The 12,825-nt window shown below is 44.7% G+C and overlaps 1 protein-coding gene across 2 annotated transcripts; it reads left to right on the forward strand.

The window, feature by feature from the left end:
- Positions 1 to 762: 762 nt before the first annotated feature.
- zdhhc2 (zDHHC palmitoyltransferase 2) lies at positions 763 to 12,813 on the forward strand. 2 transcript variants are annotated; one of them, XM_026187720.2, is made up of 14 exons: positions 763 to 1,030; positions 3,274 to 3,300; positions 4,915 to 5,009; positions 5,631 to 5,751; positions 5,930 to 5,999; positions 6,112 to 6,144; positions 7,259 to 7,379; positions 7,511 to 7,549; positions 7,715 to 7,847; positions 8,474 to 8,600; positions 9,896 to 9,988; positions 10,222 to 10,337; positions 11,466 to 11,533; positions 11,622 to 12,813. In XM_026187720.2, exons 1-13 carry the CDS (start codon positions 904 to 906, stop codon positions 11,504 to 11,506), a joined length of 1,143 nt encoding a protein of 380 aa, XP_026043505.1. In that variant the 5' UTR covers positions 763 to 903; the 3' UTR covers positions 11,507 to 11,533; positions 11,622 to 12,813. The 2 variants fall into 2 exon arrangements, with proteins under 2 accessions (XP_026043505.1, XP_026043516.1); XM_026187731.2 differs by lacking the exon at positions 7,511 to 7,549.
- Positions 12,814 to 12,825: the final 12 nt, after the last annotated feature.

Consider the following 12,825-nt stretch of genomic DNA (forward strand, 5'->3'; position numbering starts at 1 on the left):
TGCCTATCCCTTTTAAAATACTAAGAAGGTGCTCTTTACTTACATTTTTATGGGATATTTGTTTCTGTTTCCCTTTGAACCTCCAGTTCTTTGCTTTTTTAAAAATCATAAATCACTGTGCAAAATATGGCACACGCTATAGTGTGCAGTCTGCCTGTACAAAGCATCCTGCGGCAGGACTGCGAGAATATTTTGCAGGTGGAGATGCAGTAGAAGCAGCTGGATCGCGCAGACCTCCGCCTCCACTGTCAAGCAATGATTAAACACAAAGGTAGGACGGAGAGAGAGGGACAGAAGAGCGAACAAACAAACAAGAACACAGAGAGCAGGATGAGTGTGTGAGGAAGGAGCTGAATCACATCACTCACTCCATCTGAACAAAAAAATAAAACAGACCAGAGAGGTACAACTGACCTCACAGTCTTGTGTAGACTGGACCTATATTTGTAGTCGGCGCGCGCGCACGAGTCCGTCTGAACTTGCTGAACCCATTTTCTGCGCGCGCTGAAAAATGTGCCAGGCTTGCAGCATCCCGCGGACGTCATGGCAACCTGTGGGGAAGCAGGCGAGCGCGGACTCGTAGTGAATGTGTGCTTGAGCTCGTGCACAGGTGTGCGTGAGCCGTCTGATGTGTTGTTGTAGTCTGTACTAGTAGTCGAGCAGGACGATCAGAGGGGAGAGCGGTGCAAGCAGCACCACCACCACCACCAGCAGCGGAGGAGGAGGAGGAGGCAGGGCGGGAGGCTGGTTTAGGATGTTGCGTCTGAGCTGTCGATTAGGCTGATCAGAGCCGGAGCTACGATGCAGTGACAGTCTACGGGAAGACACGCACACACACGCAGCGGGGGAGAAGAGGGGAGAGCACCACGCGAATGCGCACGGGAAATGATCCGCTCCTAGACTATGGCACCGTCGGGCTCGCGTAGTATCAAGCGAGGCTGTCAGAGAGTTTTGTACTGGATCCCGGTCCTGTTCATCGCTCTGATAGTGGCGTGGTCATACTACGCGTATGTTTTGCAGCTTTGCATAGGTAAGAATGAGCTGTCTCGGTAGTAAGGGGGGATGATGTGTGTGTGTAAGAGAGAGAGAGAGTGTGTGTGAGGAAAGGGGAAATGCCCCTAACTGGTGTGTGTGTGTGGATTTTTTGAGATTGGGTGGAAACACATTTCCCTTTCAGCAGTTTGTGAATCAGGCTTGTTATTTATTTATTTTATTTTGGCATTCACAAGAATGTCTTTATTGTTCACGCAGTGTGTGTGTGTGTGTGTGTGTGTGTGTGTGTGTGTGTGTGTGTGTGTGTGGACAGTCACATGACAACAACACTTCAGCCAGTTGTCAGCATATTGTTGCAGGCAAGTGAGAAATGTGTATTTTCACAGTGCAACTGGAGGACTGTGCAGCCTGCTTTTATTATGAAGTATGTAGCACAGGGTGTGAGATTGGGATTGGACCATCTGTCTCAGATTATCTGATTCTAACGCCTCTATCAGCACTATCTTAAAGTCTTACTGTAATAGCTTCAGGTTCAGTTTGCAGTAGCTTCATCGTGTGACAAACACTGCAGGCATTATCCTATAGCAATAAAAGTCTCTTATGGCTTTAGTCAGTCATCCTTCCTTCACTTCCCCTCCTGCAGCTGATTATTGGGTGGCGCGGTTACAGACGGCGAGCCTCCTCGGTGAACAGTGAGCACAAAGTTGACCTGGATAGTGAGTAATGGTTTCTAGGATGTCTCAGTGGAGTCTCGGCAGCCTACTCTTGTGCTCCATTTGGCACATTGTCAGACCACAAGGAAAGAAAATCTGCTCTGTCACAAAAAAGGGGGAAAAAAAGAAGGGGGGGGGGGGGCACAATAATGGAGAACATCTAATGAGACCAAACAGAAGCAGTTTGATGTTCTGGCTGATTGATCCTTTATCTGATCTTCTCCAAATTTAGACAGACACCAGAGCTTAGAGTGTGCAGGAGTCATAGTGTCATGACACAGCAGCTAGATCCTGTCCCACGATGAACCTCTTCTAGAATTACAGGTCACCACGTGTCTGCCGCCACCCACAAGACTTCTTTCATTACTTCAGGGGAATAGAAAAATAGCCTTTTCTTTATAAAACTGCACTGTTTTGCTGAACAACGGGGAAACAACAGCGATGCTCTCGGGTCACATGGAACGGGCTGATGAAAACAGCAGCAGCAGGCCAGGAAAGTGGCCGCTCGGGGCCAGCGTGCTCTCCGCAGCCATACACAGAGTCAGTTGTGTGAAAGCATCATCAGCTGATACAGCTCGCTCATCAGCTCATGTTAATCCCATTGTCTGGCTTACATAATTCACCCCCAAGCTATCTGAGGTTGACCCACTTTCCTGCAACCCCCCCCCCCCCCCCCCACCCACAACATCAGCCTTTTGAACAATCGATCGCCTTTTAAAGATTGTTAAAGAACTGAAGTCAGATGCTGTTTAGCTTCTTGTCCATTTTTGGAGACACTTTTTGTCAGGAATGCAAACACGATTAGGGAGCGCTGATCCATGTACATGTCCTTAATCAAACACACACACCGTCAGACTCTGGGGTTTTTATGCTGGCATGGCAACATGCACACAGTTTTTGACTGTGTGCCACGATTCAGCTCCTTGGCTCACCTATTCTGAGTGTCTGTGTGTGTGTGCACGCTGCGTTACTGCCTGATTGCCAAAGATAGATGATTCCGTATGCTTAACTAATCATTGCTTTGAGGTAAATGTAAAAAACACCAACAGGAAATTTCCCAACAGGTCTTAACCTCTGCCTTTCTAATGTTTTAGTCCAGCGCTGAAGGTGTGTGTGTGTCCGTGTGTCCGTGTGCAGGTTTTTTTGGGATGCTCATCCAGGCGCTCCTGTCAGCCTCCAGCTTCACCCGGTCCCTTCAGTGGGAATTCACACACTCAGACACAGACACACTCGCTGTGCAGGATGCTCCTTTGTTTTTCACTACCTGTACTCAATGCTCAGCTATGGAGGAACAATGAGTCAAACTGTTTGACAGGGAGCGTGTTGCATATTGATTTTGTGACTGGTGTGAGACCCGACGTTGGGACGGAGGCTCTACAGAGTCAGCGTTTCTCCGTTTTGCTGATTTCAATTCAGGCGCTGACTGATGGCCGAGCATGTTGACAGTCACAATGAGAACCACCCCACACGTGGGTCATCCCCAAGTTAAGGAAGAAATGCATATGTGAAAAATCTGTTTCTGGTAGTCTGACTGTGCCTTTTCACTGTTTCCCTTTCCATTCTTCAGAGTCCATTGAAGACACAGGAGAAAAGGGTAAGTGCTTTATAATGGCGTTTATCATCCTGAGCTCCATGAGGCAGCTGTTCTCTGTTAGGTGTTGAGCTGAGTGGCCTTTTAGTCTTTGCAAAGGTAAGCCCTCCAGCTGGAAATGTGCCATTGGGTTTTGTCATTAAACTGTATGTTTAAAGGTTTTTATTTAGTGTGCATTTCACAATATGGAGGTAAGTTCAAAGACACCAAATGAAGACAGGAGTGGTTTGTTTTCAGCAGTCTTTTTAAGGAGGGAAGTTGGATGGAGTTAAATATTCAGACTCTCCAGAGGATAAATCCTGATAACTAGTAGCATTTAATGTCACCGACAGGTTAGATTCCACCTATTTTTTAAAAAAGAAACATGGCTAAATAATGTTAAAATGCATGGAAATATAAATTAATTGCTTTGTCAGAAGACCTATTAAGCTGTTACGCTGTAAACTTCATTGTCATAGTTGGAAAATTCCAGTTACATGAAACTGATCTCAGTTCAGTTCAATTTTAATTATATTGTGTCTTTGTCTCTCTTCGGCCGCTCCCTTTAGGGGTCTCCATAGCAGATCATCTGCCTCCATCTCACCCCGCCTCCAGCGTCCTCCTCTGTCACACCAGCCCTCTGCATGTCCTCCTTCTCTACATCCTTCTCTGAGGTCTTCCTGTTTTCCTCCTGCCTGGCAGCTCCATCTTCAACCTCCTTTTTCCTGTTCTGCACACGTTCAAACCATCTCAGCCTTGCCTCTTTAGCTTTAATCTCCAACCTGAGCTGTTTTTGTCCATTCTGGTCACTCCCAATGAAAACCTTTGCATCCTCAACTCTGACACCTCCAAGTCCGCCTCCTGTCTTATAGTTTATTACAATTTATAACCTCACTACCATCTTGTAAACCCTCCCTTTGTTTCTTGATGCTATCCTTCTGTCACAAACCCCCTGATGCTCATCTCCACCTGCTCCACCCTGCCCACACTCTCTTCTTCACGTCTCTTATGCATTGTCTGTTGCTTTGGATGACACCAGGCATTTAAGCTCATCCACCTTCACTACCTCCTTGCATCTCCACTGTTATACCTCCACTATTCACGCAGATGCATTCTGTCTTGCTTCTACTATAGATTTTCATTCTTCTTCTCTCCAGAGCATACCTCCACCTCCAGACTCTCTTTCACATGCTTCCTACCAAGTTTCATGAAATTCAGCTCAGTTGTTTTTGCTGACAAACAGCAATGGCACACTTCCACCCTGGCGCTCGCTTTAGCAGAGGAAATAATCAAAGAGACTCTCTGTAAATGGATTCTGTGCCTGCAATAAAATTTCCATCAGCACACACTTAAGGCATCTTAAAAGTAATTAAGCTGCATACTGAAGCCATGATTGGCTCAATGCTGAGTTTATACAACTTGTTCATTGAGCCCGATTTCTCCTTCACTTTGATTTACACCGTCCCAGTGTTTGGCACAACAACAAATAATAATTACCGCAGGCTGATTTTTAATACTCTACCGATTTTCCAATGAAAAAGGCGAAACTGAATCACCAACATCGTTCTTGTTCAATGGAGTGTACGTGCACCGCTGAAAATTGACGCTGGTGTTCTTCTTTCTTGTTTTTGCTTGCAGTCGTATACTTGCTGGTGTACCATGTCGTTTTCATCATGTTTGTGTGGGCGTACTGGCAAACCATCTTCACCAAGCCCATGAACCCCCTGAAGGAGGTGAGTGTGTCCGACCGTGACGCAGCGTGCATGTCGCAGTGTGAAGGGAAGCTGTAGTTTAGCGCTTCCCCATGTGATTGAATGCTGCATTTAGACTAATAATACTCTCCAGTGGAAGTGCCTGGATCTGCACTCTTAATGGCTCTGATCCTGGCCACAGCACTTAAGCCCCGCGGGGTGAACGCATGCATACATCTTAAGAGAAAAGCCACGGTTGCAATTTCCACAGAGGCGAACCGCAGACACGCAGGCAGCAATCATTGGAATAAAAGTCCAGACTTACATTTGCTGTGCTGTTTGTTATGGTTATTTGTTTCCAGTGTTCGGTTATAAATTGTCCCGGTGGCTGCGAGGGCTGGAGAAAGCCCCCCACCCCACCCCAAAAAAAACACCAAAAGAAAACCCAGAAACAAATGGAAGAAAGTGCCCTGCTAAGTTGGCTTTCACAGTAGTAGAAATTCCCGCATTACTGATTCTCACACAGCATGGGGCTTGTCTGGCAGAATAATTCAATCGGTTTTAACAAATGCAAAGGGGCGGTGAACAGCAGTGATGGGAGATTGGTCTGCTGATAAATCACAGGTGTTGTTTGCCTTTCCCTCCGTGCTCTGCCCTCCATAGTTTCACCTGTCCCACTCTGACAAGGAGCTGCTGGAGCGTGAAGATCGGGGAGAGTCTCAGCAGGAAATCCTGAGGAGGATAGCCAAGGATCTGCCCATCTACACCCGCACCAACTCCGGAGGTACAGTAACGGCACGCGGTGCCGCTGAGGCAGAACAGCTGGAATAGTCTAGACTGACGCGCAGCTCTCAGAGCTCATTTCAGCGCCTGTCACCTTGTTAGTCTGTGGTCAGGAGTTAGGAGAGGCTGCTGGTACTGCTGCTGACGGCTGTGTGATTGAATTGGCTGTGTCTCCTCAGCAATCCGTTTCTGTGACCGCTGCCAGCTGCTGAAGCCTGATCGATGTCACCACTGTTCAGTCTGTGATAAGTACGGCTCCTCGCTCATGCACCTTTAGAGAACAGACCGCACTATTCGCCGCACGCAGGTGCACAGAGAGTTACTCACAGTTTCACTGACGTCTCACCCTGCTGTGTTACAGATGCATCCTGAAGATGGATCACCATTGCCCCTGGTATGGAGTGACTGTCTTTTATTTAACACACAGTATTGGATTATTGACACTGCATTAGTGCACCGCTGTACTCACGTGCACTTATGCTCTTTAGCGATATAAATTCCCTTTCAGTAAAGCCCCACAGCAATAGAGTTTCACTGCAATCCATCATACTGAGATTGCACCACATTGCCAGAGCATTCAAGATAACTAGCAAACAGGCCTCGTTTAGACCACACAGCCCAGCCCACTCTGCCCTTAACAGTTTCATAATGGAAGTGTTGCATATCAGGCTAGTGGGAAAAAATATAGACTAATTTTTTGGTGGAATTTTCATTTCTGCTTCCAATAATTTCATCATCACCTCTGAGCAAATTTTGATTCGGTGTTCCAGCTTTCATTTTTATCTAAGTCAGTAAAGCCTTCTGGAAAAAGTTTCTCACCCCTGACGTAGATGCACAAACAGCTTGATTTGATACTCTAAGCTACCAGCTGGTTCTGGCAGCAGAGGGAGACAAGACAAATCCGATCCTAGTGTGTCTAATTTTTGGTAAACACGATCAGCTTGTTGGCTCTCTTGTGAATAATGCACCATATCTGGTGTTCAGGGGAAAAACAGGAGAATCAGTAGGAACTGTGTATATAGTTTATACTGGGACATGAAGCAATAAAATCTGAGATTTCTAGTTATTTATTTAATTAGCTGGTTTTATTTGGGAGTGAAACCACACACACCTGTGCTGGCCTCTGATTGGTTAAAAGGACTAATTGCTGGTTGATGATTTTTCCAGCTAAAAAACCCAAACAAATTCACAAACACCTGATAGAAACACTACATTTCTGTCACTTTGCTGCCTGGCAGACTGTATCTTCCCCTTTTGTTGACTGAGCTATGCGTTTTTATTATAAAAACCCCTTTAAAAAGCTGAAATAATAGACACAAATGTAACAGCTGCTTTCTGTCGGCTTAGTTTCATTAGCTAACATTAAAAAAGGTCCCTCCCCCTAGCCCATCCCTGCTGCTCTGCACAGCGATGTAAAGGGTGTCCGAATTGTCTCAGGAATATTGAAGTGTGCATACAATCGTTTCCATCAGCAGCCTGCGTCCTTTCATCCATTTGTTATTTTGCAGGGTGAACAACTGTGTGGGATTCGCCAACTACAAGTTTTTCATGCTGTTTTTGTTGTACTCGCTACTCTACTGCCTTTTTATAACTGCTACGGATCTTCAGTACTTCATCAAGTTTTGGACTGTAAGTACGAAGCGATCATGGTGTAATATGTCCGTGCGTGAATGTGTTGTTGTTGTTGTTGTTGCTGTTGTTGTTTTTAAACAACTTGTTTAATCACAGATGAATATTTATGTTTTACCCTTTTTCACAAGGCTGGAGGTAGAGCACATTTCCGCCTAAAAGAATACCTGGTATGAACCAACCAGCTACTAAATTAGAGACTGCTTCCCTTAAAACAGCTAGTTGAAGTCTCTCCAGTTAGAGAAAACCCGCTGATGAGATTTAGTTTATTCTTGTGTCAGCTTTGTGCCGGTGTAGCTCTGTTAAAGTGTGTGTGTGTGTTTTTCCCTTCTCAGAACGGCCTCCCAGACACTCAGGCAAAGTTCCACATCCTCTTCCTCTTCTTCTCGGCCTCCATGTTTTCCGTGAGCCTGGCTTCGCTTTTCATCTATCACTGCTGGCTCGTCTGCAAGAACAGATCCACTCTCGGTAGGTAGCGTCCTCCGCGCCCGCATGCGTGCGTCTGTGTGTTTTGAGTTTTGACGCAGTGTTTGCAAAGCCTCAGCTGGACACCAGCGCTCTGTTTTCTAGGAATCTGCCTCCTCTGTTTGCACAGCATCGTCTTTGCACTAATGATGAAGGATGCTGTATGCCTTTTTCCCCCCTTTCTCCATCTGTCACCATTCTCATCAGCACACTGCCTTGATGAGCCTCTTTGGGCTGCTGTCAGACAGAGGAGTTTCCCATTATGCGTGCACAGTGGCACACTTTGTCCCTGTGTGTGGAGGAGAGTGGATTATCCAGAGGAGTATGTTACAGTGTAATGCAAAGACACAAGGCTGGGAGCAGTAAGCAGCTTAGTAAGAGACACTGATACGGTGTTCAGAGGGAGAAGTCACACCTGGCGAAACAGCCTGAGATCTAGTTTTTCCTGCACAACAAAGACACTTTGATTCAGAGTTGTTTTCTCGATGCCACAGTTCAGCCTGAGCGGGTCCCGCGATGATCCGCTGTTTGATCGAGCTCCAGTTTAAAATTAGCAGATTGTGCAGAGGCTGAGGAGGGAGTGCTGTGTTTCTAATTCTTCTTCTTCTTCTCCTCATCTGCTGTTACAGAGGCAGTGCGTTCTCCTGTGTTTCGTCACGGCACAGATAAGAACGGCTTCAGTCTGGGCTTCAGCAAGAACTTCCGCCAGGTGTTTGGCGATGAAGTCAAATACTGGCCAATCCCTGTCTTCTCCAGGTGAGCTCATCAAAAGCAGCTTGAAAACCACTTCTCAAATACCAGACAAAGCATTTGAACCAGTCATAAATGATTAACACCAGCCTACAGAGGGTTATTTTACAGTTTATAAACCCCGATGACCACTAAAATTTCAGTCTAGCCTGAAGAGCAATCAGGTCAGAGACTCGAGGAGCTGCTTCAGGATACAATAATGTGATCAGTAGAATTATAATCATCCCACACCTGCTGAGAGGCTAATATGTGACTGAAAAATGTCCACGCATGATATCAGAGCATTCTTTTATGTTTTTTCCCCCTGGTATCTTAAGTAAAGTCATACAAACAGCCTATTCAGAATGTTATATTATTAGATCAAAACCAGCTCTGAATAATGCCGGCATTAACATTTACACTTACAGTCATGTGGGGAATTCACATTTATCTTCTTCATAATCATGTCCTTCAGGCAATGTTGTAAAAAAAAGAAGCAGTTTAGGGAATTATTTTAGCATATTTAAACACAACGTTGTCAAAGCAGCCGTGAATGAATGAAGTCAGCAGTGAGCTCAGGGATTGCTGAGCATCGCCACTTAGTTTGAAACAAAATGGTTCAAAAGAGACAGAAAGTCCCAGAAGAGACAGCAGCAGAGCATTAGATCTCAGGAAACAGCAACATCACCGCTGTGAGTTGATGCTGATGCTCCAGTTTTGCAGCTTAAATATTATTTTGTGACTATACAGCAATTTGGCAGTGACAGCTATATGAACTGCAAAGTAACAAGAATCTGACCTGCGATAAAAATGGAACATGGACTTCCTGGATGTCACGTTACAATTAACTACACGCCAAGCTATGCTGTTATTTAAATGTAAATATCTGATGTTTTAAAGAGAAAAGCTGTAACCGTGCTTATTTGTGCTGTAAAGTTGGATTTTTTTAACACTGTAGTCGATGGGGTTTGACGGAATGTTGGTGGCGGGCTCAAGTGGCCACTAGAGGAACTGCAGCTTTTAGCATTTCACAGCGGTTGGTATGAATAGCAGTTTTTGGTGGCTAGTGTTACCTAACAACACTGCATTGCATAACTAACTTTGCAGAGTCGTTTTCCTGCCTTGATTATCCATACATGCTTTAATGTTTAGCTTTTTTTAATCCTATAATTTCAAGGGACTCATATTCAGTAAAAACATACACAGGTTTGCTTTAACAGAATCTGCTTAAACTTAAATATGCATCCATAACATAGAACACTTACAATCTGCAGTAATTGGATCATGACAACTGTGCTTCTTCTTGTCTGGTGGCCTTACAGTTTAGGCGATGGCTGTTCGTTCCCAACCTGCCTGGTGAATCTGGATCCGGAGCAGCCCTCCTCACCAACTGGCTCCAACCCAGCCAACAAGAGGTGAGTAAAAAATAACACCATCCAATTAATATGTGAACTCGAGTACTTTACAGAAACAGAGTCTGCACAGCTGCATATTAGCCTATAGGGGTTTTATCAATTGTGCAGATTTAATTATGCAAGAAAATAGATCACCTGTTAGCAGCTCCATTATCAGTGATGGGTCTCCAGGTTTAGATTACAGGAACATTTTGCATTGATTTTCACCCCCGGTTCTGTTTGTGTAATCTTAGTGCAGCAGAGGGCCGTCAGTTCCCCTCCAAACCACTCAGAGAAAGCCAGAGTCGTCTGCTCACCAGCACCCCCTCCTGGTCAGAGAATGAAACTGCAACGGACAAGGACAGAAAGGGTAAGATGATGCTCCTTCTGTAGGGTTCTCCGCAGCTGCTTGATGATAAAACAGCAGCACTGTACCAAGGTCTTGAGCCACTCATTTTCAGAGGAATGGTTTTTTTTAGTAGCTATTGATCAAAGGCTGAGGTATGCCAAATCACACGAACCAGACTGAAAATCAGGCCTCATGGGGTGATGAATGCAAATTTGAAAATTTTGGCTCAAAACATTGTTAGTATGTGCGAAGGAGGTCAGGAGTACGGTGGCCCTGAGAGGCCAAACACACTGCAACTTAAGAAAACACCAGCAATAAGAAACACGTTGCAAAGCACACAAAACAAAGGGGAAAAATGAAAACAGAAATAGGAAAAAACAGATTTCCAAAAGCAAGGGAAGTGTTTTTGGGGAGACAATAACTCGACGGACCAGTTACAGGAACCAAAATATGCTAAGAATTGCTCTGGGAGACACTTAAAAGAAGTGGAGGATCTATCGGTTTTATGAGGAAAGAAAAGATGAGAGGTAAGTGTGTTAGCCTAACTATTAGCCTAAAAATTCGTCATCAGTATTATATGAATCATCAGATTAACACACACCTAGCATATTTTGGTTCCTGCAACTGGTCCGTCGAGTTATTGTCTCCCCAAAAACACTTCCCTTGCTTTTGGAAATCTGTTTTTTCCTATTTGTTTTCGTTTTTTCTATTTCTTTTTTCCTATTTCCGTTGTGTTTTGTGTGCTTTTGCAGCGTTTTTCTTATTGCTGGTGTTTTCTTAAGTTGCAGTCTGTTTTTGTCCACTCAGGGCCACCGTACAGGAGGGACGGTTGTGTTGACAGCCATCAGTAAAACACGTTGGAGGCTCTGTAATGGTTTGGGCTGGATTCCCCTCGGTCGTGTTTGGGATGTTGTCATAATTTATGGAATTATTATTCTTTTTTGCATGGCAAAAATCCCAAACACGCAGTGCAGTGAAATATATGTGTGTGTGTGTGTGTGTGTGTGTGGAGCACCATCAGTCATGGATTGCTGCACCTATTTCCCATTTTCCAGTTAAAATGTTAAAAACTGAGTGCGAGCTCAGGAGTTTTGCACAGTACTGCACTCCAAGATGTTGAGTAATGTTCCACCTGTGTGTTTGATTCAGGTGCCAGTAACCCAGGGATGACCATAGAGAACGAGGCGTAACCACGTTTGACACTACAAACCAGAAAAGTATGTTTACGCTCACGCACACCTTACCTGCAGAATGAGATTCAGGATTATATTTTTAAAATTCACGTTTCCTTGTTTTGTCTCGCAGGTCTATGCTGCCCCCTCCTCTGTGTCCGTGCCTATCAGAACGTGACGTGGTGGTGACATCATATTTGTCGTTTTCCATTAGTGCACCATGCTTATGAGAGACTGACTTCGCTAACAAACCGGAGGAAAACATAATAATCGTCATTTACTTCTCTTATCGTTATTATCTGCTGCTGCCTGAAAGTTGGAACAAGTCGACCGTATTTGAAACTGCATTCCAATTATCCCGTTTTCTTTTTTCTATACAGACAAGCACAGAGCAGCAACAGAAGAGCGGACTTTTTGCACTTTGAACTATAAGTGAGCTGCTTTTGTACGTCCCAGTTCAAAAGTCTGCAAGTCTGTTCGTTTTCAGTCGTTCTCACAGCGTAGCGCTCGAGTAGATGCAGTTTGCCAAATGTTTGCTCTGAGTATAGATTAGTAGTGATGTTAATGTGCTATATAACTGACATTCCTTCAGACATTTTTCTTTTTCTGTTTCTTTTTTTTGTCGTTTGAGGGGCTGGGGGCAGGTTTCTCCACCCGCTGTGTTGAGTATTGTGCAAGTTGATGAAATGATGCATGCTCTCATCTCAGGATGTCAACGCAAACACACCTTGTGAAGTGAACGTGTCCCCCGCCCACCACAGAAAAGAGTAGTTAGTAGTAATTAAATTCCAATAAGGGCTCTGCTAGATCTTTATAGCATATATGAGGATGTTGCCGTCACACCTAAAAGCTGGTGGTGCTCTGTGCGTATGACAGCGCCCCTCCCCCAGTCCCCCCTCCTGCCAAATATGTCCTACAGTCTGACGTCAAACTGCTGGCCAAAAAGCTTCCCGACTGTTCTGTCTATGAAGGGCCCGCCAGCAAAAACAAGCCTTTGTGCGATGCTGCTGCAGATTCTGTTGATTGTTTTAATATCTCACATATTGTGGATGTACTGCAGAGCAAAAAAAAGAAAAGAAAAAAATCTGCTCCGGTCGCTTCGTGTGGTTCACTTTGACCTTCTGAGGCTGGAAACGATTAAAAGCGTCACTGAAAATTAAAGAATGTACGCTCTTCTCAAAACAAAAAGCTTCATAGTGACAGTCAGTGTTCGATCTCTATTTTTCTATTCTTCTGTGTATGACTTAAAGACTATATGGATGTGAGAGGCAATGTACTGTACAGTTGTGATGCCTTACAAGAATAAAATGAGCTCATCTTCGGTCTCACTCGATTCT

The sequence above is a fragment of the Astatotilapia calliptera genome, chromosome 2 (genome assembly GCF_964374335.1).
Source record: "Astatotilapia calliptera chromosome 2, fAstCal68.1, whole genome shotgun sequence".
Taxonomy (NCBI): domain Eukaryota; kingdom Metazoa; phylum Chordata; class Actinopteri; order Cichliformes; family Cichlidae; genus Astatotilapia; species Astatotilapia calliptera.